Source organism: Arvicanthis niloticus, chromosome 13 (genome assembly GCF_011762505.2).
Source record: "Arvicanthis niloticus isolate mArvNil1 chromosome 13, mArvNil1.pat.X, whole genome shotgun sequence".
NCBI lineage: Eukaryota > Metazoa > Chordata > Mammalia > Rodentia > Muridae > Arvicanthis > Arvicanthis niloticus.
This window is the reverse complement of record NC_047670.1, coordinates 72,323,706-72,348,710: the sequence shown is the minus strand read 5'-3', so window position 1 is coordinate 72,348,710 and position 25,005 is coordinate 72,323,706. Positions and strand designations below refer to the sequence as shown.

The 25,005-nt window shown below is 41.0% G+C and overlaps 1 protein-coding gene and 1 pseudogene across 5 annotated transcripts in view; one reads left to right on the top strand and one right to left on the bottom strand.

The window, feature by feature from the left end:
- The window catches only part of Senp1 (SUMO specific peptidase 1), a 58,997-nt gene that overhangs the window by 17,857 nt on the left and 16,135 nt on the right, over positions 1-25,005 (top strand). For all 5 annotated transcript variants that reach the window (XM_076911996.1, XM_076911998.1, XM_034517525.2 and 2 more), the window contains 7 exons: positions 4,509-4,680; positions 14,761-14,864; positions 14,947-15,218; positions 16,803-16,857; positions 22,136-22,174; positions 23,132-23,216; positions 23,840-23,995. In XM_076911996.1, coding sequence (XP_076768111.1) covers positions 4,509-4,680; positions 14,761-14,864; positions 14,947-15,218; positions 16,803-16,857; positions 22,136-22,174; positions 23,132-23,216; positions 23,840-23,995 — 883 coding nt within the window. The remainder of the gene's footprint in view (positions 1-4,508; positions 4,681-14,760; positions 14,865-14,946; positions 15,219-16,802; positions 16,858-22,135; positions 22,175-23,131; positions 23,217-23,839; positions 23,996-25,005) is intronic.
- Positions 11,724-11,848, bottom strand: LOC117719431 (small nucleolar RNA SNORA17; annotated as a pseudogene).

The window sequence follows — 25,005 nt, the reverse complement described above, 5'->3', positions numbered from 1 at the left end:
ACAGACAGTTATGAGCTGCCATGTGAGTGCTAGGAATTGAACCCTGGGCACTCTGGAAGAGCAGGCAGCACTTAACTGCCGAGCCACTTCTCCAGCCTCAAACTCAGCCGTTTTAGTCTTTCACATGCCCTTACTTAAAACACAGCTGCCTGACATCTGCACTAGTCAGTCAGGGCCAAGCATCTCGTAACTTAGACAGTAAGAGTACTTTATCCCAGTTCCTGAGTCCCACCTACTGCCTTGCCACACTTACACTGATTATTAAAGACAGATTCCTCAGAAAGCTTCATTCCTTTTAAATTGTGGATGGTGTTAGGAAAGCCCAGGGAACTGGGCACACTGGGCAAACTCTACCACCGGCCTGTGTTCCCGGCATGTCAGCATCTTCTTCTTTTTTTATTTTTTAAGATTTCTCATTTAGCCCAGTCTGGACTCAAACTTAATAAGTAGCCAAGGATGACATTGAACTTCTGATCCTCCTGCCTTTAACACCTAGGTCCTGAGATGACAGACATGCACAACCATGCCTGACTCCCAACACATATATAAATAAAGTTTTTCTTTTTATAACTTCTTAAATTCTTTGTATGTTTTTTTTTTGTTTTGTTTTGTTTTTTTGTTTTTTGTTTTTTTTTGGTTTTTCAAAACAGGGTTTCTCTGTGTAGCCCTGGCTGTCCTGGAACTCACTCTGTAGACCAGGCTGGCCTCGAACTCAAGAAATCCGCCTGCCTCTGCCTCCCAAGTGCTGGGGATTAAAGGCATGTGCCACCACCACCCGGCTTCTTTGTATGTATTTGAGGAATGTGAGGTCGTTTAGTTTCCTCATTAGACAAACTTCCTAATACTGATTAAAACCAACAGAATGGCTTCTATTTACTTGAAGATTTTCAGCTCGTGGGCTGTGGGGGCGCCTGTCTTTCATGGCTCCTGGGGTCCTTTTCCCCACTTACCTATTTACTCATATAAGAGTCAGTTCGTTTACACCGCCAACCTTAAAAGGCTAACAATCGGGTGAAAGAGCCTTGGCACTACCCATGAGCTCCTTCTCCCACTAAAGGTGTTTCCTTTAAGCCTCTCTCTCCATCTGTCTTTCCTCCCATCTGTCTTTCCTGTGGGTAGCAGCGCTCATGTACTTACACACTATGCAACACGTGATTTTTGTCTTCACTAAAGATATTCGTGCATTATTTAGCAAATTGCTAAATTATTATAGAAATTAATAGAAATAAATTATAGAAATAGAATACATTTCTACCAACCTGAGCACAATTCTTATAAAAATGTTTTTCTTTTAAGTATTCTTGCTGCCTTTATATCCTTTTTCAATGACTAGTTCATACTATACATACATTTTTAAATTATTAATTTATTATTATCATGTGATATGATATGTATTTAGCTGTGTGGGCCATGGCAGCCATGTGGAGGTCGGCACAGCTTTGGAGTTGATACCTTCCACCCTTACTTGGGTTCCAGGGATCATTAGGTCAGCAGGCTTGTACAGCAGCCCCTCTACTGTGTAAGCCATTTCCTTAGCCCTAAGACTATGTACTCCTCTGTCACCAGCTTCTTCAGTACTGGTTATGTCTCACTGATCAGACTGATAGCCTGTGTAGTATCACACTTTATACATTTACTATCAGTTATTTTCCTATGTTTCTTGCAGTCTTGAAGTGCTGGGGGTTTGGAGGCAGGGTTCGTTGGTTGGTTGGTTGGTTGGTTGGTTGGTTGGTTGGTTGGTTGGTTGGTTGTAACTTAATAGCATGACTTTTTCCCATAGAGTTGCCCTTTGGATTTGATAGGTTACTTCTCCATGGCATTACTGCTTTAGTCTCCATGCCCTGTGACTTTTGTAAGTTAATTTTCTGACTCAAAGAAATAATGATATTTTGTTGTATCACACTAGAAAACAAGCACTGTCTTCTTATTCTGGTTCTTCTGTGATTAGTGACAAGAGAGTTTAGAGTCTAGTCCCTGGTTGTACCTTGAGCTTTCCCTTTAGGATTTGAGTATAATCTGAGTGTGCTTACTTTGGCTTTATGTAAGTGAACAGTTTCACTGAAACCAATCCCTTAATAATTAATTGATTTCAACTGGTAATCCTTATCTAATGATTCTTAAAGTTAATGGAACTATTTTAGTTGGCATTCTGTTTTTCTCATAAGGTCAGGCTGTTTGATTATTCTGAAATGCATAGTCTGTTGTGGGAAAGGTAGGATAAATGATTAGTTCTTTTTAAAATTAGTTTTGAAAGGTTTGTTTGTTTGTTTAATGACTACTTCATATAGTTTAATTATCATGATGAATTCAGTATGTTTTACACTTCACCTTAGCTGTTCATGTTGTTGTCTTGTTCTAGTCTAGGTTGGTTTGGTGCTACCAAGTGTGCACCAGGGTCTCAGTTCTGCTAGGCAAGTCCAAGTGCTGTACCACGGAGCTGCATCCCCAGCCCCTTTCACTGTTTGAGTCAGAGGCTCCTTGGTCACTGGGCTAGCCTTGAACTTGTGATTCATCTGCCACAGCTTCCTGAGTAGCTGGACTTCCAGGACTGGGATAGCAAGCCCATTTTTCTATCTTTTTAGTGCTCATATCCTGACACCTTTGGTTTTGTAACCTAGAAGAGCTTAGAAGGGGTACTTGCTTGTGTGCCTTTTAATGACATATCTTTTCTGTCAAGTTCCCTTTGAACTTGCTACTGGCTCTGTTAGACTCAGACTCATTAAATATGAATAGAATACCTGTTTCCTGGCAATGCAAGATACCGTCATACAAGATACCATCACACCGCCTTTGGGTTTGGTTGTTTTAGTGTTGAGGAGGCTCCCTTGAGTAAGCACAGGTAGAGAAGATGTGTTTTTGTAGAAACCCACCTTGTCTTCCCGACACTTGCACTGTCACTGCTGTCTTGCTAGCCCTGTCCTCCCAGCCTGACAACAGAAACCTGAGCCAAAATTTGGAGTCTGTGCCTTTCTCTACTATATTATATAGGAATGTCCACAGATTTTGGAAAACTAAGAGTATATTTGTTTTTTTGTTTTTTGGTTTTTTTTTTTTGTTTTGTTTTGTTTTGTTTTTTTGGTTCTTTAGGTCATCTCATTTAGATTAGTTGAGTTTATTGAATCTAGCTTAGACAGCTATGCAACTATTTTGAGTCTTTGGGGGGAAATGAAAGAAAAAGAACAGTTCACTTTGGTCAGACTAAGAACCTCAGGCTTGCAGGCAGAGGCGGCTAGAAAGCATTGCAGGAGGAGGGAGACGCTTCAAACAAGTAAGCTTTAGACAGTTGGGATTTTGAGTTCACAAAGGTATTGTTGTTCTTGGTAGTTTTCCCACTAGAAAGGGCAGAGATAGTAAGAATCCAGCATGTGCTGTGTGCACCCTGGCAGAAACCTTTCTGGTTGTCCTTCCTGACAGAGGAGCGCCCTCTGTTGGTCCTGGAGGAAAGCTAACGTTTGCTGGAAAGGTTAGTAGACTGAGCTTTATTCACGTTCACATTTAAAGTGATTCCTTCCAACAGCTTTACGGACAGGGTTGTGGAAGAGGTGTGAAGTAGTGACAGAGAAGATAGATACATATGTGGTTACCATGCCTCCACTCTGGGGTCTCCAGCAAAGGCTAGCCTGATTTGTTCTCGCTCATGTCATATTGCTAACTGGTTCTTGAGAAAGGAAATTCTAGAATGTGAACCCAAGAAAAAGTTTTGATTGTTTGCTAGATATGATTTAGTCTACAATCTTTTGAGAGGCAGAACCTGATTTATACCCTGTGTGTTGTGTATTTTCACAAATTCACTTCTGTCATTCTGTCTGTTTTCTTTTTTTCTTTTTACATGCATTGGTGTTTTGCCTGCATGTATGTCTGTGTGACTAGTTACAGACAGTTGTGAGCTGCCATGTGTGTAGCTGGTCTTTACTACTTTGTGGGGTCTTTTCCCCCCACCTTTTATCTGTTGCCTCCGTAACTCTATTTCTCCTCCTATCACTAGATGGGAGAGACACATAGAGATCTTTGAATCTAATTTCTTTCCTTTTGTTTCTTCTTTTGAGCACGACTACTAACAAACCACAGTCAACCTCCATGAACTACCAACAACCCACTCCACCTTTGGGTCCCTAGCATTTATATACGCTCTGAAAAGTTCCCAGAATTCCAAACATCACCCAACTGCAGAAACTATCTGCAGCTGGGAAAACCATGCCTCTGTTAGAGCACGAGGCAAATCATGGTCAGCTGCTTCAAAGTGGCCCCACACCCCACACCTGAGATTTAAAACGAAAGCAGTTTCTTCTGTGTTTTTTTTTATTTTTTTTTTTAAAGAAACCGAAATTCCAGAAATGTCACTACACCTGTGGGCACTAGGACTTGAACCCAGATCCCCTAGAAGAGCAACCAGTGCTCCTCACCACTGAGCCACCTCTCCTGCCCTGTTTTCATTATTGCTGAAAAGTAAAAGTAAAAATAATCTCTAGGTTTGTTTATCTTAACTTTTCTTACCACTTTTCTTTTAGTGGATTGTCCAACGCCTTTGTGGGAAAGTCCAATCACCACTGCCATATGTCTGCGTACGAAAAGTCCTTTCCCATTAAGCCTGCCCCAAGTCCGTCCTGGAGTGGGTCGTGTCGGCGGAGTCTTTTAAGCCCTAAGAAAACTCAGAGGCGACATTTCAGCACAGCAGAAGAGGTAAGGAAAAGCTGCCCCCAGAGACACTGTCATTCAGTGAGCCAATGATCTGCTCTCCGCCGCATGCTCATAAACCATTGTACTTACCTAACCCGATCTGCTTTCTCCCCTTAATTACTCTTTATAAAGTTTTGTTCAGTTCCAAAGTTTTGGAAGAACATTATTTTTTTTTATTGCCTTCTGTTCCTGTTGTTTCATCACCTTTTTGAATGGTTATTTTCCTTTGTAAAACCATGAACTTTGCTCAGCAGTTTTTGTTTTAATAAATTTGATTTGTTAGAACATCTCTCACTAGCAACAGGTTGCATCAATTATAAAAACAAAATATAAAAGAAAAATAAATAAATTTTTTAGAAAGCCAGTGAGGGGCTGTTTAAATAGTTTGGTCAGTAAAGTGCTTTCCATCAGGGATCAGGACTGTAGGTCAGTTCCCAGTGTTTATTTCAGAAGCTGGGCAAGGTGCTCTGTGCTTATAACCCCAGTACTTGGGAGGCAGAGATAGGCAGGGCCAGGGCAATAGTGGCTCATTGGTCTAGTCTGCTTGGTGACCTTCAGGCCAGTGAGAGACCCTGTTTCAAAAAAGAAGACAGCTTCTTAAGGAACAACACCCAAGGTTAATATGGCTTCTACATGTGTGTTTGCACATGCACACATGCACATACAGATTACTGTTTATAAAGCCAGTTACATTTATTTACTTTTTTTCATTACAAGTAGGATCTTGGAGGTCATAGACTTTCTCAAAAGAAAGCTGTCTGTTGACACTTGAGTTGTTCTTTTCATTCAGTAACCTAAAGGGTGAGACTAAGATCATATACAGTTGTCACAGCAAGAAGTATGCATCTGTTCACTTGCATATTTATTCAGTGTCTTATTAATTTTAACGGGTTGCTGTAGAGATCATGTTTTAATGTGCTTTTTCTATTAGTATATTAAGTAATTGAATTCTTTTGACTCTATACAATAGGTAAAGGTAGTTTGTATTCATACCTTACAATGAGGAAGGAAAGTCACCTGGCTAGTAGATGGTACCGCAGGTCTTGAGTGCAGGTCTTCTGGAGTTTGTTGTGGTGTGCTTCCTTTACACAGCATGGTGATCATTCCTGCCTAGCTTTGCTTCCTGTGCATAGAGTCAAGAGTACAGCAGTGCATGCTAGAGATTACATAACCTGTTAGTTGAAGATCGGTCATTATTTGTAAAATGTTAAATGTTTAGTAAAGATGTGCTTTTCTGAGTTTTAGGTTTGTATCGAACCTTAACTCTCCGAGAGGAGAATGACAGAGTAATCATGTGGTGGAACACAGATGAGACACGGAAGTGTGTGTCTGCTGTCGTGCTGTGGAGAGAGCTGAGTGACGGGGCAAGGGAGACAGACTGAGCGCAGTGGAGGGGCTTTGGGGACCAAGCCTGAGCCCCAGCTCCTCGCTCATATTTCTCATTTTCTGTTAGTACAGCTTATACCAAGTATATATTGGGTAAATGCTTTCTTGTTGTTGGGCTTGCAGGCCACAGGCTGGGTGAGTCCAGAATGAGGAGCCAGCCCTCCTGCTCTGAGGTCTGACCCTCAGCTGGGAAAGCAGTTGCAGGGAATTGTGGGTCAGGGTCTTTGCTCTGTGTTCTCCAATGAAGAAGACACTTGGAGCTGACAGTAACCCATATGGCTATTATTAATAAGATATTAGAACAGACTGCATTGTCAGTGTTCAACAAATGTTTTATGTATTTAATTCTGGATAATTACTAATAATTTAGTAATGCAAAGATAATACTTTTTTTTCCATTGGAACTAGAATGTTTTAGATAGTGGTGTTTTGTTTGTGTTTTTTGGGTGATGGTGGAGGGGCAGGGTATCCTACATAGCCCTGGTGTCATAGAACTCATTATGTAGGCCAGGTTGGCCTCAAACTCAGAGAGATTCACTTTGCCTCCCAAGTACTGGGATTAAAGGTGAGCCAACATGTCTAGCTGGAACTAGAGAATTTTATATGGAAATTTGCAAGCTGTAAAAAAAAAAAAAAAAAAAAATATATATATATATATTTTCCCCCATAGAAATGTTGGAATCTACAGGATGAAAGTGTTTGCTTAAGGTAAAGAAGGAACATGATATATTAATACCTAAAGTTGACATTTGTCTCTGAACTTCAGGGGTGTAATGCTGCATATGAAATTGATGGTTAACAATCTACCACTGCTATGTTGAGTTTTCAAACAGGACTCTTAAAACAGGAATTTTAAAAAGGATTGAAAATGTCTAAGTGGTAACTGTATAGCTATTGATTCAAAGGCAACACCGAAGAGCCATGCTATCTAGCACCATTCCGTCTAATGTGAATGAAATGAAATAGGGGTTTCTTTGTTACACTCGCCACTTTGACCTCAAAGTCACATCTGATCTCTGTGTTAGCTGCACAGACAGAGATAGTCTGTGCCGTGACAGAGCAGAAATGGTAAGTCAAGGGCATGCAGGACGGCTTAGCAGGCACCAGCTTCTGCGCCAAGCCCTGTGACCCGGGAGACAGCCAATTGCTACAAGCTGTCCCTGGCCTCTTGTGAACCCACTTCCAAGCTAAATTTTTGTGGAAGGAAACTTTTTAAAACCACAAATTTTTCTTTGTAGTTAGGTGCTGTGGTGAGATAGGCAGTCAGTTCCCTAAGCAGCACTTTGTGGCTGGAGGAGCATCATGCCCTGTGGGCCGAGGGCTCCTCCACTCTCTCTTTAATGCTGTAGTAATTTCACCAAAAACCAAACACTGGATTTAGCAGGAAAGGCTTTAACTATTTTGCTTCATATTTATTTATATGTAAAGCTATTATTGTATGTATGCAAAATGAATGGGAGGCTAAAGTTAAGATTCTAAATTACAATAATTTATAACAATAGTTTATTAGCTTGCAGAGGTTCATTTTTGTGTTCTCATGTTTTTACTCAGTTTTATGCTGTACTCTTACAGAAATGCTTACCTATTGTGGAAGTCAGTCCCATGAGGTTATTAATAGACTTACCTGTGTGTGATGATCATGTGTGTAGCTGCAGGAACATAAGAACACTGTAGTCATCACGCCAATGTTCACTGTCAACATCTCTACATCACAAGCTACTTGAAACCAAAGTTAGCCTTTTAAAGATGTGTATCCTTCAGTCTCCTGAAATTCTTCCTGTGCAATAGTTTCTGTATATGTATATATATGTATCATATAAGTATATGATCATATAAACTCCCAGTGACCCTCTTGCTAGCTTCATTCCTTGGGTTCTTTTTCTCTGTCTTACCACTGTGAAGCTCAGAGTGTGCTTTATTTGCAGCAGTCCTTCTGTCTCAGACCCCGAAGTAGGGAGACTACAGGCATGTACCACCATACTCACCCCTACTCCTTATCTAAAGTCTACTTATGAGATAAAACAGGATATTTCTCTTTCTGAATCTGCTTTTTTTTTCCCATGATGATCTCTAGTTCCGTTCATTTTTATGCAAGCAGCTGATCATGTTTTTTTCCGTTATAGCTGAATAACAGTCCTGTGTGTGTCTGTATATCCATATATCATATTTCCTTTATCTGTTACTCCATTCATGGACAACTAGGTGGATGTGTTAATGTGGTTATTATGAATTGTGCTGCTGTGACCATGGTAATGCAGATTCCTTTCTTTAAATGTTTTATTTAGTTTTTATTTCATGTGTACAGATAGTCTACCTGCATGTATGTCTGTGCACCACTTGCAACTTTGGTACCTGAGGAGTCCAGGAGAGGGAATCTAATCCCTTGGAGCTAGAGTGGGTACTGGGAATTGAGCCCAGGTTCTCTGGAAGAGCAATTAGTGTTCCTAACCACTGACCCATCTCCCCAGCCCTTAATTTCTTTATTGTATGCTGATTCATTCATTCATTCTCTCTCTCTCTCTCTCTCTCTCTCTCTCTCTCTCTCTCTCTCTCTCTCACACACACACACACACACACACACACACGTATATACCCAGAAGTAGTATAACAGAATCATATGTTGTTTCTATTTTTAGTTTTGTTGAGGAATCCCCAATGGGCATTCCCTCTAACAGCACATAAAGGGTCTTTTTCCACCCCTATCTTCAACAGTATTATTTGTTTTCTTGATGATATCCTTCTACCTGGAGTGAGACAGAATCTCAGAGTAGTTTGGATTTGCATTTCTCTGATGGTTAAAGTTGTTGGAACATTTATGGATTTATTATCTGTTCTTTTGAGAACTGTCGTCAGTTCATTTTCCCATTTTATAATTGGAATATTTATTCTTTTTGAGTTGTTTTTGAGGAGTATACTGTTTTTGCAGTACTGGGAGTCGGTTCCAAGGCCTTGAGCCCACCAAGATCTGGGCCACTGGGCCACGTCTCCAGCCCAGTTTTTTTTTTTTTTTTTTTTTTTTTTTTTTTTTTTTTTATTCAGAATTCCTCTGGTATTCTCAGTCTTTCAGGTATTCTGCGATCAGTTTTGAATTGGTTGTATAGCATGAGAAGTAGTGATCAAGTGATCAAGCCTGTGGAGCCAAAGATGACCTTGAACTCCTGGTTTTCTTGCCTCCATATCTAAGAGCTGGACTTATAGGTATGCGCCACCATACCCAGTTTAGTATTGTTTTTTCTATTTCTGTGAAGAATGCCAGTGGACTTTTGATGGAGCTTTCATTGACTCTATAGAGAGATCATTTTCAGTAAAAGTTAATTTTGCAATATTAATTCTGCTGATTCTTGAACATGGAGTTCTTGCTGTTTTCTGTGTCTTCACTTTCTTTAATGTTTATAGTTTTCACTGAAGAAATCTTTTACCTATTTGGTTAGATTTATTCCTACATATTTTTCTGCATTTGCCCTCCTCTAGGGCATTTGTGAGTTGGAAGCTACTGTGGATAGAATTATTCTCCTGAAGTTGTTTTTTTTATTTTTTGTTTTGTTTTGGTTTTTGTTGTCAGCTCTTTTCAGTTTATTGCATGAAGGAATTACCAAATTAAGAGCTGGAGAGATGGCTCAGCCATTAAAGGCTAGGCTCACAACCAAAAATATAAAAGCAGGCCCCAGATGGTCACATTTCACAAGCTGTGACAAGGACAGAAGGGGAATTCCACTCAGTGCAAGGAACCCCTCACTTAAACTTCAGGGGGGCAGCCACTTAGATCCTAGAGCCCCTGGCTGATCGTCCTTAATCCAGAATCTTGCGGGAGCTGGAGTGTACTCATTGGCTGTCACCTGTAACTGAACTACTTCTCCATGCTCCTGCTGCTCAGTCACAGTGCCGTGCACTGCAGGGGAGTTTCCCTTTAAACTCGTCTCTTCTGTCTTAATCATCAGCAAGCCCTGGGACAGTTCGGGCTCTTTTGCTGTTTCTCTGTTAAATTCTTATAAGGAAGCAAGTCACCACCTTTCACAAGTGGAGAGCCTGAGGAGAGAGACACAGGACTCGTTCTCCTGGGTGGGGATGGCTCTGCTCTGGGATAGGCTTCTGGGGAGATGAGTGTGTTTAGTTTGTATCCTGCTACTTTGCTGAAAGTACTTACCAAGCCTCAAAGTCTTAATGGAGTCTTCCTTGTCTTTTAAGTATAGAATCCTGTCATCAGCGACTGGGTGTAATTTTTATTTCTTTCATATTTGTAATGCTTTCTTTTCTGTTTCTTGGATTACAGCTCTAGCTAGAAATCAGTAAGAACGAGAATCCTTGTTTTGTTCCTGATTTTAGAAAAAACACCTTTAGTTTCCCCCACTCAACATAGCTCATAAAACCATAGGATTTTAGATACTTAAAAAAAAACTTTTTATTGATTTTTTTGTGAACTTCACATTATGTACCCCATTCCCACTCATGTTCCCCTCCCCTCATACCTGCCCCACTACATTTGCTACCTCCCCACCAACAGGAAAAAAAAAAATCTCATTGTGGGAGCTGCAGTACATCACTGTATCCAGAGTATTCCCTTTTGTCCACAGGTCTTTGCTTGCAAATGTTCATTGCAGTGACTTGGTCTGGTACGAGGCCTCTGGCTTCTGCTACTCACTGGGACTCCTCTCAGATGGCCTGTTGTTGTCCTGTGCCATGGAGATCCTGCAGGTTTGGTCCATTGATGGGATAGATATTGGGGTGGACCAATTGAAAGCCCTGGATCTGGGCCTGAGAGGTACCGGAGATGGTCAGCTCTCCAGCTCTTATGCTCTCATGCCTTCAGGGCCAGCTCGCCCACAACCCCCGCAATTAGAGCCAGCTCTACCCTGCTGCCAAGGCAAGGTGCTGCAGCCAGTGAGGGACATGGCCAGTTCTCCCACTTTCATAATCCTTGAACCAACTTTACCTTCTGTCACAGATGGTGAGGGATGACGGAGGAGAGGAGGGCATCTCTCCCTCATCTGTACCACTGCCTACCAGACAAGAGGCAGGGCTGGCTCTCCTTCATTCCTGGCCTTGGGGCCAGCTCTCCTGCAACCCACACAGGCAGCTGGCTGTGGGTGGAGTCAGCTCTCCTGCTCTCATGCCTCTAGAGCCAGCTATCCTGCAATGCCCAGGTGAGGAATGGGGCAAGTTTTGCCCAGCCCTCAGTCATCAACATGTCCCCAATGGCAGCCCAGACCAGGGACATCTGCCTAACCTTTGGTGGTAACAGGCCTCTGCTTCTGTAGGGCCACGGACCAAGACATGCCCCCCCCCCCAGTGGCAGCACAGCCCAGGACCCACCCACCACGGTCATAGGTGGCATCACCAGCTACTTATGTCAGGCTGTTCCTCACTGCCCTGAGTCTCCAGCTCTGCCTCTCTTCATAGTTTCTCTTTCTCTTCCATTTCTCCACAGCTTACTTGCTCCTCTTAGTGGCACCTGTGGTCTCTGAGTGTCTGGGGGTCATTTCAGGAGTCATGCCCTGCTCATGCAGTATGATGCTGGGCAGGTGTCATCTCAAGTGTAGTCTGTCCTGTCCTGTCCTCCCCCAGGACTAGGGGTGACAGACTGGTGTTCATCTCAGGCTAGCTCCCTGTCCAGGGCCCCTGGTGCCAGATCGGTGGCGGTCCTAGGGTCTGTTTTTTCAGGGAATATTAAGCTACTAATCATTCAGATGTCCACAGGTCAGAACATAGACATAGACATAGCCTCACTCCTCTCTGCCACCTACTGACACACATGTGACACAACAGCCACATCTGAGACACCTTAGGTTTTATGGTATGAGACATCTTTCCTTAAGGGCTTTTAACGTGAAGGGCATTGAGCTTTGCCAGACTTGCTTTTGCAGCTATTGAAATGACACTGTGATGCTCCTTGTGGCTTCTGTGTGTGAGCGATGCTCCTTGGCTTGTGTACCAGCTCCATCACTGGAGTAAAACCAACTTGGTCATGGAGTACAGTATTCCTAATGTGTTGCTGAATTTTGTTTGGAAATTATTTACGGTTTTTACTTCTATGTTCATCAAAGAATTTGGCTTATTATCACCAGAGGCAGGTGGATCTTTGTGAGTTCAAGACTGGGCTTATCTACAAAGCAAGTTCAGGAAAGCCAGGACTCCTACACAGAGAAATCCTATCTCAAAAAACAAAACAGAAAAGAAAGGAAAAAGATTTTGGCTTATCATTTTCTTATTGTGTCCTCATCCAATTGCCTCAGGGTAGTACTGGCTCTTTTAAAAGGAGTTTGAAAGTATTTCTTTCCTATTTTGTGGAATAGTTTGAAGAACATTGATATTAGTTCTTAAGTCTAGAAGAATTCATTGGTCAATGCCTGGTCCTGGCTTTTCTTTGTTAGAAGACTTTGATTAGTGCTTCAGTATCATTATTGATCTGTTTAGGTTATTGTTGTACCTCATTCAGTTTTGTTAAAGTCATATAAATATCCAAAATTTTATACATTCCTTCTGGATTTTTCCAGTTTATTGGAATATATAACATGTTTTGAAATATTTTGCTCTTTTGTGTGTGTGTGTGTGTTGTCTTGTTTTTAGAGACAAGGTTTCTCTGTGTAGCCCTGGCTGTTCTGTAGACCACACTGACCTCAAACTCAGAGGTCCACCTACCTCTGCCTCCTGAGTACTGGGACTAAAGGTGTACCCCACAACTGCCCACTTGAAAATAGTGCTTTTCTGCTCCCTCTCTCTAATGACATCTTACTGTAGTAATTTAGCATGCACACAATTCTTTTTTTCCTTTAGGTCACTTTTGTATTTCTCCATACTGTTGAGCTATCCTGTATCCATGGCAGTCCACCTTACTCACTGAGGTAGGATCTCTCAGTTGAACCCAGAACTCACTCGTACACTTAGTCGGACTAGCTAGATTGCTCCAGGAGTTCCCCTGTCTGTACCTTGTGAACACTGGAACTACAGGCAGGCTGCCATTACCCAGCAGCGCTTAGCTGGGCTCCCATCCTCATGCTTGCATGGCAGGGGCTCTGCCCTCAGCCTACTGTGAATTCCTTATGGTTTTGTTCAGGAGGAACAGAGACTCATTCTCATATCACTCAGAAGGAAAAAATGAAACTGCCAAGACAGCAGTGACACAGAAGAAAACAAAGATAAGAAACAGTTAAAACAGCTACTAGGCCATGAACATAGGGAACGAGGGATGCGTCCACAGTGTAGAATATACTGGGAACTTAAAAGTTGATAAAGGTAAAAGTAAGAAAAACTAAAGAGTAAAACAAAGGAGTCTGGGAAAGAAAAAAGAAAGAAGCAAGTTTAAAGGAAAAGAGTAATTTACAGAAAACAGAGATATTTACTGTTTTCCCACCATCATTCCTTCAGGGCCAGAGATAAGACGGAGTCCTGCTCTCTGGCAGTAATTAAATCCTGCCACTTCAGTCCTTTATTTTACAGGATCCTGACCCCTTGGGATCTCTGTCCACCAAACGCTTGCTCAGTTCTTGCTATTGTTTTAGTCGTTTAGCTGTCAACTGTAGGAGAGTTGGAGTGGTCATACTTCACACTTGAAATGTCTATAGTAACAGTGCGGCAACAGCAAAAGGCTCAAGAAGAGAAATATTAGTACCTGCTTATTTTCAGAGTTAGTTAGTTCATTCTGCTTTTAATAAGCATTTACAATTACATAAAATGTTGATGCTCTTATTGAACAACGCCATATGTCCAATAATGCAAACCGCAGTGGAACTTCATTTTGTGAAAATGAGTGGCTGAGAAAAGCAACAAGGCCATGTCTGTTGGTGAGCCCAGCATGGCTGTGTGTTGCAGGTCTCATGCGCCTTGTCTCTCCCAGTGACCGTGTTTGTTCTGCTGTCCTTTGCGCAGACGCTAAGACTCCTGAGTATATTAAGCACCTTCCTGTCCTGGGCTTGCCATTGCGTGTGTACAGCCTTATATTCATCATCAGCTTCCTCCCTCAGTTGAGGTTTCTGCTTGCTAGAGAGATCCTGCCTCTTCTTGTTCTTCGCCTTCATCACTCTTTATCCCCCTTGCCCTTTAATTTTCTTCATGCCTTGAACACATTTTTGATTGACAGTCTTTGTAATGACTATAATATAAACTCCACAAAAGCTGGCAATTTATCTTATTCAGTTTGTGAATCTCAAGTGTCTAGAGCACAACAGATGTTCAATTCAGTGAGTAAATGCTGTGGGTTATATGCTGTTTTATTTAACTACTAAATTGAGACTTAGAGAAAAATAAGTAAATGAATGGTAGAGATAGAAGTCATCTTTAAAGAATACTTGCACCTGCATAGAATAAGGAGCTGTTTGCAAGATACCTCTGATGGCACTTGACTGTATGCTTCTCTCCTCAGGTCCTTTATAATCAGTATCAGGACTCAAGGGGTTATTCAGGATTCTAATTTAGAAGTCTTATTTTTGGACTCATTATCATCTGAGTGATTAAATAATTGCTTGGTGGCTTCCTGGTTTCCTAGTCAATAGCTTCTCAGCACTGTTAAGTCCACTGTGATTTTCCAAAGCATGCTATCTCTGCTTACTACTTCTCATGCACGGTACTTTGAGAGCATCATTAATGCACAATATTTCTTTATCTTCAGGACCGCTAGAGCTTTGGCAGAAAGTCTGAGATTTACATGCTGATTTGAGAAGTGTTTGCCTCATTTATTTAAGATGTTTTCTCTCTCTCTTATAGACAGTTCAAGAAGAAGAAAAGGAGATCTACAGACAGCTACTGCAGATGGTCACGGGGAAGCAGTTCTCCGTGGCCAAGCCCACCACACATTTTCCTTTACACCTGTGAGTCACAAACGCATCTTTCATATGAACTTAACTTTACAGTTTGTTACTTGATATTGGAACCGTACCCTTCTTTTACTAGGTCTCGGTGTCTTAGTTCCAATAAGAACTCTTTGAAAGACTCGTTGTTGAGAAACGGAAACTCTTGTGCATCTCACATCATCAGTTCTGATACTTCATCCTCTGGATCTGCCAGCATTTTAACTGCACAGGAGCAGTTGACCCACAGTGCACATTCCCTGTCATCTGGTACCCCAGATGTTGCCTTTGGATCCAAAGACTCTGATCCTCACCATCACCTTTCTGCACCTCATCAGCCAGATAGCTTGCCAGCATCAAATACACAGTCCGAAGGTAAATAATACTAACAGCCAGTTAACGCTTCATTGGATCTGTTGCAGGCAAAACTGTAGTACATATAACTCAGTATAACAGACTTTAATTAAATACGTGTGATCCAGGTAGCTATGCCATGATGACGCCAAGCCCACACGTCACATTCACCCCTCTCTTACCTCCCTCCCCTTCCTCTTTCCCTCCCTCCCTCCCTCCCTCCCTCCCTCCCTCCCTCCAAGAAAAGAATATTCCTTTTTCTTACATACAAATGACTTGCTATACTATTTTATTTACTTTTTAAAAGAGTCTTACTATGTATGTGTCCCTGCCTGCTTGGTGCTTGCTGTGTGTTAGGCAGGCCTTGAACTCGTGGCAGTCCTACCCAGAGAGCTGGGATTACAGGATCCTTTACCATGCTAGGCTAAATGTTTTAACTTCCTGAGAAGAGTCAGAGCTCACTCAGCCCAGCGCTTCAGGGATTACTTTTTGTTTCTCTTACTTTATAATGCACGTAGGGGGTTCTCTGGAGTTCTGTGAGCTGTCAAACATTAATCAAGTGTTTATCATATGCACCTTAATTTTGATAGATGCTTCATGCATTTCAGAGTGATTGAACACTTTGGAAACAAGAGTCTCCTGCCTGACTTTGAGCTTAACCCAAATACCCGGCCTAAGCATTGGTGCTGGTAAAGATTTTGTTGTGTGGTTAATCCTCGTTTTAGAATATGTATTCAGATTCTAATGGAAAGCAAGTTTTAGAGTAAGTGGTTGGATAGTGGGACTCTTGACATATACAGCACCTGTCTCCTTTCTCAAGTCATTTGATTTACTGTTATTGTTGTTGTTACTGTCATTATTATTACTGTTGTTGTTACTATACTCCTCACTTTCTGAAAACTCTTACTTGGGGATTCAACTTTTGGTGATAATCACTATTTAACTACAAATTACTTATATTACATTTTATGAAGGGATTTTTCTGAGAATTATCTTCTTATTTTCCAAAAATGTAAAATTAAAAAATTCTCCGACCTCAGAAATACATATCACGTAGTAGGATGCTGAGACGGAGCTAGACTGGAACAGCATTGGATGCAGCATTGCGCTGTGCCCTATTGTAAGCGAGGGCCCAGTCACAGCACTGAAGGTCACGAGCCCTGCTCTCAGTGAGTGAGAGCCCTGCTCTCTGATCGTTCAAATACACAGAGATAAAATCTGTGCTTCTCAATGATTTCTGTAAATTCTTCCTGTGTTGTCATCTTTCCTTTTTTCCTTCCTTTCTTTTTACCTAATTTAGTATATGTTATATCATAAACTCAAGACTTAAAAATTGTGGCATGTCTTGTTCCCTAGAAACAGGAGGAGGAACATGGAGCAGGCCCAGCCTGAGGGTGGGTGCTGGTGGAGAGATGTGTTTGTTTCTAATAGTTCCTTATCTGTGAGGCGCCATTTTGAACTGTGTCCTGAGGCTGGCTGGTATATGCTTAATGTCAATGCTTTCGCCATGTAACATGACAGCATGTAGATGCTTAGACTTAAATGAGAAGTGGTAAGTGCTGGAATTTTACTAATAATGAAACACTCTTGTATTTCTTTGTTTAGGGTCAGACTCTGTGATTTTACTCAAAGTGAAAGAATCTCAGACTCCAGCTTCCAGGTAAACCTAGAGCAGGGGCCAGTGGTCATTTTCTCCCATAACATAGGATAAAAATCTCTTTTATGTGTTTTTCAAATTATTTCAGTGACTTCCTGTTATCTTTCCATCCAGCCTTCACTCTCTTCATTCTGTCTTGCTCCATCTCAAGTTGTCCATGCTCTGCCCTCCATGCTGCAGCCATAGTTAGCTTCCTAAAATTTATTTCTGATCAGTAAAGAGGTTTAATGACCACTTAGTTATTAAATTACCTGAAGGATACCTCATTAAGGCAGAATGCCTGAGTGCAATATAGAAGAACTCCCTCATATACACGTCTTATGTTCTCTGGCACTCTCTTCCCTTGAGTGGGTCTTTATTCAGAACCTACAGTGGTTTTGGTATTGGTATAGAATCAGGATAGCAGCAGTGACTAAGACTCCCAGTTCTCAAGGAGCTGCATTTTACATAAGGTTACAAATTAGTAGTGAGCAAAAAGTGATAGTTACCAATGTTGTGAAGAAAAATGAAGTAAGAGACACTAGGGTTAGAGATCTTGTTTACTTCCGGTGGCTGGAACAAGTCTGTGATCAGATGCGGGTGATGGAAGTCAAAGGAGGAGCTGTATTTGTTTGGTGGCTTTATTGTTTTGACTTAGTTTGGTTTGGTTTTTTCCAGAGTTTCTCTGTGTAGCCTTGACTGTCCTGGAACTCACAGATCTGCCAGCACTGCCCAACAGGAGCTATGTTTGTAAATAGATTCTTTTGTATATCTTGATATACTAGACTTGTTTGTTTGTAGATATAATCTATGGTTTTTTTTTTGTCTCAACCTTAAGATTTCTTCTGTCTGACATTATTGTAAGTCTGAGTTTAAGTGTGCTCTTGTACCTACAACATTGTCGCGGCCCGAGCTGCCTCACACTTGGGGGCCAAAATGTCTCTCTTCTCTCCAAGTCCCAAGTCTTGAGTTCCTTGTCCCTAGTGCCTCCAAGTTCCAAGTTTCTTCTGCCAAGTGCCTAATGTCTAATAACTAACTCCAAGTTGTTCTCTCTAACCTAATTCCTAGTTCCAAGTTGTACTCTCTGAAGTGTCTGATTCTCTGTTACTCCAAATTGTTCTGCTCTCTCCTGTCTGCCTCTCGCCCTTTATATGTCTCACTTCTAAGCCACGCCTCTAAGTCACGCCTTTAATCATGCCCTTAGGTCTTGTCTCTAAATCTGATCTCTAAGTCACACCCTTAATCACACACCTTTAAGTCTCACACACCCAAGGGAAAAGCCTGGGTATCTAAACCAAGATGTTATCAGAGTGTGCTCAGCTGTTGTAGGTGAATGCAATCAAGTCTCTGGTCAGGGTATATGGCTCAAGATGGCTGCAAGGATGATAGCCGCCTTCTTTCGGCTCCCCACACAACATCACTTCTTCTCTGTGGTAGTTACTCACACTGCTGTCATCCTCATCCAGGGCCTTGGCAGTCTGTCTGCCATCATATGAGAAGATTGCATATGATAGAATGTTCTGTCTCAGCCCATGCCCTCCAATATTTATTCTAAGCTTTGATTATTGTACAAAGTTTTCTCTGTTAATTCTTTGAGGAGAATGTATTGTTTGGATTTGTTATTTCTTGCATAGTGTTTAGAGTCAGGTCTGACTTCTGCTTGTAGCTTTTTTGGCCTTTGTGTAAATGTACATTATTCTTTTGAACCTCGCTTGCCAAAAAACATTTAAGTGTAAAGGCCTTACTGTTGTACTGTGTGAAGAGTAACTTATCCTAGGGCTGTGGTGGTACATTCCTGTGATTCCAGCACTTATAGGGCCAAAGCAGGAGGATCAAGTCATCCTCATCTTCATGGTGAGTTTGAACCCAGTTTAGTTCAAAGGAAGAAAAGAAAAAGAAAGTATAGTAAAGGCATTTAGTGCTTACAGATCTCTCTCTCTCTCTCTCTCTCTCTCTCTCTCTCTCTCTTCTCTCTCTCTCTCTCTCTCTCTCTCTCTCTCTCTCTCACACACACACACACACACACACACACACACACACGTACAAAGCTAGTATTCTCTCCCAGAAGAAGTTGGTATTAGACAAAGCATTTCTCAGTTTCTCATTGGTTCTTTTGTTTTGGTTTGGTTTGGTTTGGTTTTTGTTTTGTTTTGTGAGACAGGGTTTCTCTGTGTAGCCCTGGCTGTCCTGGAACTCACTCTGTCGACCAGGCTGGCCTCAAACTCAGAAATCTGCCTGCCTCTGCCTCCCAAGTGCTGGGATTAAAGGGTGCACCACCACTGCCCGGCTCTCATTGGTTCTGTACTAACTCTGGCTTTCCCTTATGGAGGATTTCTCCTAGGAATGACTTGGAGGGTGAGATAAGAGAACAGCATGAGCTGGAGTAATGAGTGATGGCTGTGGTTGAAGTTAAGGTGCTATCCCCAAGGATTCGCCTTTAGATTTAGTTTCTGGCCACTTTTTTTACTTCAGTTCCGTCAGTGAGGACCTGCCCTGTTTTCCTGGAATGTGGTGTGCACACCTCTACTTTAGACATTCTTGGTTCTTCTGCCCTTCTGCCTGGGATTCCCATTCTTTACTTGACTACTGTTTAACTCTTACTTTTTCAAAATCTGATTCAGATGTTAGTTTTTCTAGGTGGTGTCTCTGAGCCCCAAATGATATTAGACATTTGACCTCCCTGTATTTTTACCACTAATATCTTTGCACTTAACCACCCAGTGGTAGTCTTAGTGTGATGGATGTTTAGTAAATAAACCTTTCCTAAAAATGTGAACATCGGAGAAAGCTCAAAATGGGCTGTTGTAGCCAGGTGCTGGGTTCTCCTTGTTGCTTAATGTGTTAGCATACTGAAAGGCATTTCAGCACTAGAGGAGGGAACAGTCTTTGGAATTGGACAGAGAAGTCTTACAATACTTGTTATTCCAATACAATGTGTCATTCTGGACCTCAGCATGGTTTTGTGTGGTTTTCTGTAAAGTATGAGTAATAATTTTCTGTTGCATATTATATTAAATGAATATGGAAAGCTCATGAGGCTTAACAATGTATAAAGCACTAGGCCAGTTTTCCATAGAGAGCAGTGGGATCGACTGTGTTCAGCATGCTTGTAGCTCTCACTGCTGTGTGTAATCTCTTTAGAAATGCAATTTCTCTTATAATTGTCCTTCCTGAGCCAACAGATGCCTCAGTCCATTGAAGAGAAGTACTTGCCCCTACATTATTCCTTATTCAGCAGTCACAGATCTGCTCTCTAGCAGGTAGTATTCTACTTGAGGAGAATACAGTAGTCTATAAATAGATAAAAATTGCATTTTCATGACATTTATATTTTAATAAGGAGTATAGACAAATTCATGACCTGTTAATGTGAAATCTTGGATAATTCTTTTTCCATCTTTGTATCATGTTATAAATATGTTCCCTTGTTGATTTGGTCGTGTGTGTGTATGTGTGTGTGTGTGTATGTGAGAGAGAGAGAGAGAGTGAGAGAGAGAGACAGACAGACAGACAGACAGACAGACTAAAACTATACTGCTACTGATGATTTCTGAGGCTGTCTCTCTTGCCCGCTCAGGTGTTTGTTGAGTCAAAGCTTTCATTAGCCTTAATGACATTGAGGGGGCAGAACAGTATTTTCTTTGCCAAGTCACGGCCTATGGGTGACTGGGGACTTAACTCTAACCACACTGTAGTTTACACATCTTGAAACTGAAACCCATAGAGGTGAAGTGACTTGCTCAGAATCAGAAAACTAATTGCTCTGAGGACCTCAAAGGTCTCCTTTGGAAGAGTTCATTCTTGTATTTGTTTCTGTGGTAGATCTCTTAGTTAGAGATTTGCAAGGAGATAAAGCAATTGAGAGGGAGGAAAGCTGTTGGAAGGAACAGTTAACATTCCTGTGACTCCTCAGTGTTCCTCACTGGGTTTGTCCATAAGAGTGGCCATTCCTGTGGAATGGAGTAGGCCTGTGATCCTTGGAGCAGTGCTCCTGCTGTATCTCTGCCTTGGCTCATTGACTCCTTAGCCAGTTTGATGTGCAGTATTTTGTGGATGGAGGGTTTTTACTATGTACTATTATTTGATTGCATATGTGTAAATGTAACTTTTATTCTCCTGATTTCATTGTTGTCTGGGAGGCTTACTTTACTGCCTCTGTCTGTTAACTTAGGCCTAGTCCTGGAAGCTAAGCTTTTAGCCTCCGTACAAATCTTACCTAGGCTTAAAATGTTTTCAGCCTCTGAGAACTGCTGCTGAATAAGCTTCCCCTTCCTAGTTCTTTCTGATCTCCGGCTGGCTGGTTCAACTCGGCTGTTCTCACTCAGACTCCTCTCCTAGCTGACTGACTCAGTCAGGCTTTTCTTTCGGCCTCTGAATTGCTCTTCTTGGCCTCAAACTAACTCGAGCAGTCTTTTCTAGTCTTTAGGCTCCTTCTCATTCTCTTGCTTGTTCTGTCTTTACCTGTGTCAAGCTTGTTGTTTCTTTAGTCTGTCTCTAAAAAAAAAAAAAAAAAAAGCCTTCTCACTCTCAACACGACTACACTGTTCTCCATGAACTCTACTGTATTCTTGGACTACACTCTTTCTCCTGGACTGTCTGTCTCTCCTTTAAGTAGCTTCCCTTTCCTTTCCTCGTGAGAGTTGGGCATATCCTATTCTGTCAAATCTGTCTCTTATTCCTTCCTTTGTCTGCCACTCAACTAGACATCACTTTCAAACATGGATGCTTCCTTCTACAAACCTACTACCTTCATTGTTTGGGATTGAAGATTAATACTAAGGTCATGTCAGTGTTCCAGCCAGAGGGATTAAAGGTGTGTGTTAAGGCTGAGCCACACCCTAGCTAGAAAATATCCGGTAACAGGTTCAAATATCCTGTAGCAGATCTGTTTTGACTCACACTGGGAAGTCCAAGAATTTAAAGATTTGGTTAAATCTTTTAAGAATTCTGTCAGCCTGCACCATTTGGGAACAATAATTTTCTATCTTAATATATCCTCTTAGAAGAAGGATTTTTTTTAACATATGTTATTCTCTCATACAAGTTGAGAGCTGGGGCTGAACTTTATTCTTCTGGTCTGTAGGTCATCTTTTTAGTACATGTGTAATAATCACGTTCTTTGATTTTCAATTAGATTCAATTAAGATTCAAATTAGTTACTTTGCATCAATTGGATACCTTTTGTTTCATAATTGCAAAGGAGTCTTACAAACTAAAGAACTGTTGAAATGATTGTTTTTGTTTGTGAAAATATTCAAATTTCACCCTAACCTTTCTGCTTATTTTCTTTCCCCACCTATAGCCCTACTTTCTTCCAGGCAGAGCTATGGATCAAAGAATTGTAAGTTACTGTTTTTGGTACTATTTTTTATTCTCATTTTCATTTAGGAAGAAATCAAACAACTATCTAATTATCCTAATTGTTTTTACTCAATAAGAAATACCTGTTTGTACTCTTTAGTTATTGGGTTTGTAAGATTCTCTTAGGGCTACAATATTTAGTTTTTTCAGATTTTATTTATTTTTATTTTATGTGTGGCAGTGTTTTGCCTGCATCTGTGTGCATCTTGGCATCACCTACAGAGGCCAGAGCGGGTATAGGATCCCCTAGAACTGAAATTACAGACTAACCATATGTGATCGTGAGCCACCATAGGGGTACTGGGAACTGAACCCAAGTCCTCTGGAGTTCTCTACCATTGTGCCACCTCTACAGCCTCAGTTAGATTTCTGTTTTTGTATTTGTCAACTATGTAAAAGTTGTTGAAGCTAAATTGAATTGGAAAATATTTCAAAGCTAGCTATGTAAAGAATAAAGTAAATGCCTTTATCATTACATAAACTGTTAGAGAATTTGAGAAATAACTGAAAACATTTAGTTTCAGATGCCAAAACCTGCTCAGTTTTCTTTAGCCCTTGGTCTTTGTAAGTCTAAATAGGTGCTGCCTTATCAGTATACCGCTCTCCTTTCTATGGGGCTCAGTTCTGCTTTTGGATATCTAGAGTTAAGCTTCACTCTCCTAAGTCTTATTAAGAGGTGTGCTTTTGAAATAGGACTATGTATTTACAAATACCCACAGAAGTCACTCTAATTATATGTAAATTAGTCCAGTAAAAGTGATAAAATAGTTTAAATTATCAAGTTGTTTTACTGTATCTTGAGATGTAAATGTGGTGAGAGGTCTGAGTGGGTCTGTGTACTGAGCTCTGTTTACTACTGGTTATCTACTATGTGTAGCAGAGATGTATGTGGCCAGTGCTTAGACACTGATGTGACTGTGTTGCTTTCATTTCCTAGAACTAGTGTTTATGATTCTCGAGCTCGGGAAAGATTGCGCCAGATTGAAGAACAGAAAGCATTGGCACTACGGCTTCAAAACCAGGTTAAAAAAAAAAAAAAAAAAACAAGCAGAGTTAAGACTAAAGTAAGGACGGCTCAGCAGAGAAGAGCACTGCCTGCTCTTAGAGAGGACTCGGGTTCTGTTACTAGCATTCATGTGGCAGTTCACAACCACAAGTAACTCCAGTTGCAGGGATTCTGGCCCCCTCAGAAACCAGGCACCCATTGGTATATGTGCATGCATGCAGGCAAAGCACTCACTCCTAAAAAATAAAAATAACCAAGGGGTGGTGGTGCATGCCTTAATCCCAGCACTCGAGAGGCAGAGAGTGAATCTCTGTGAGTTTGAAGCCAGCCTGGTCTACAGGGTGACTTCCAGTACAGCCAGAAACCCTGTCTCAAAAAACCTAAATAAATAAATAATAGATAGATAGATAGATAGATAGATAGATAGATAGATAGGATAAGTAAATAAATTTTTTTTTTTAAAGAAAATCAATAGCACCTCCAGGTTGAAGGTTTGGGACGTTATTGTTACCTGAGTGATGCTGTGTGCTTATATAGTAGCACAGAGTTCATGATAAGTGGCTCATGTCCCAGAGTGACTCACCTCACAGAGGTCAAATAGTAGACTTTGTCCCGCTCACTCTAACGTTCTGTCTCCAGAGGCTGCAGGAGCGGGAACATGCAGTACTTGATTCTGTAGAACTTCACCTTCGTGTACCTCTTGAAAAGGAGATTCCTGTCACAGCTGCCACAGAAACCAGGAAAAAAAGTCACCAACTAACTGATAGTGAAGACGAATTTCCTGAGATCACAGAGGTAAAGACCATACTGAAAATCCTATAGTAGAGCTGGGTGTGGTGGCAAGCACCATTAATCCCAGCACCTTGGAAACAGAAGCAGGGGGATCTCTGTATTTGAGGACAGCCTGGTCAACACAGATGTTCCAGGCCAGTCAGAGCTACGTAGTGAGACCCTGTCTCAAAGAAAATTAGTTTTCTACAATTGCTTTTGGTTTAGAAAGGATGATGAGGGCAGTTTCAAATGTAATTCAGTAGAGTATCTGACATTTAGATTATATTTATATAACTATACTTTATATTATACACCAATGTTTATTTTTAAAGGTAATTAAAAATTGATCATATGGTTATGGGTGGGTTTTAGCAACTTCAGTGAGAGAAGGTATGCAGTAAATTTATATTTTACATTTCTGTTTTCAATTTTTTTTATATTTCAAAAAATTCGTTTTTGTTGTTCAGTTTGACTTGGGAGGTTGTGTTCTGTTTTGACTATAGTCAGGGGGACTTGAGCCCACCATTTCCTCTATGCTGACATAGGAGATGATTTGATAGCAAATTGTGAGCTGAGAAGTACTATGTACTATTTCTTTTTTTATTTTTTTTTATTTTTTTATTTTTTTGTGTTTGTTTTGTTTTGTTTTTCAAGATAGGGTTTCTCTGTGTAGTTCTGGCTGTCCTGGGACTCACTCTGTAGACCAGGCTGCTGGCCTGGAAACTTAGAAATCTGCCTGCTTCTGACTCCCAAGTGCTGGGATTAAAGGTGTGCGCCACCACCGCCCGGCTTTGTCTTATTTTTTAATGAGCATATAAATGAATGGATTTCATTATGAATATGAATATATACATATATATATGTATATATATACCTACATACACACACACACACACACACACACACACACACACACACATATATATATATATATATATATATATATATATATATACTTTGTTTTTATAATTTTTTTAAGCAGTAGTAATCCATTATGAAAATTTTGGAAAATACTTAGCAATCTATGTATGGTT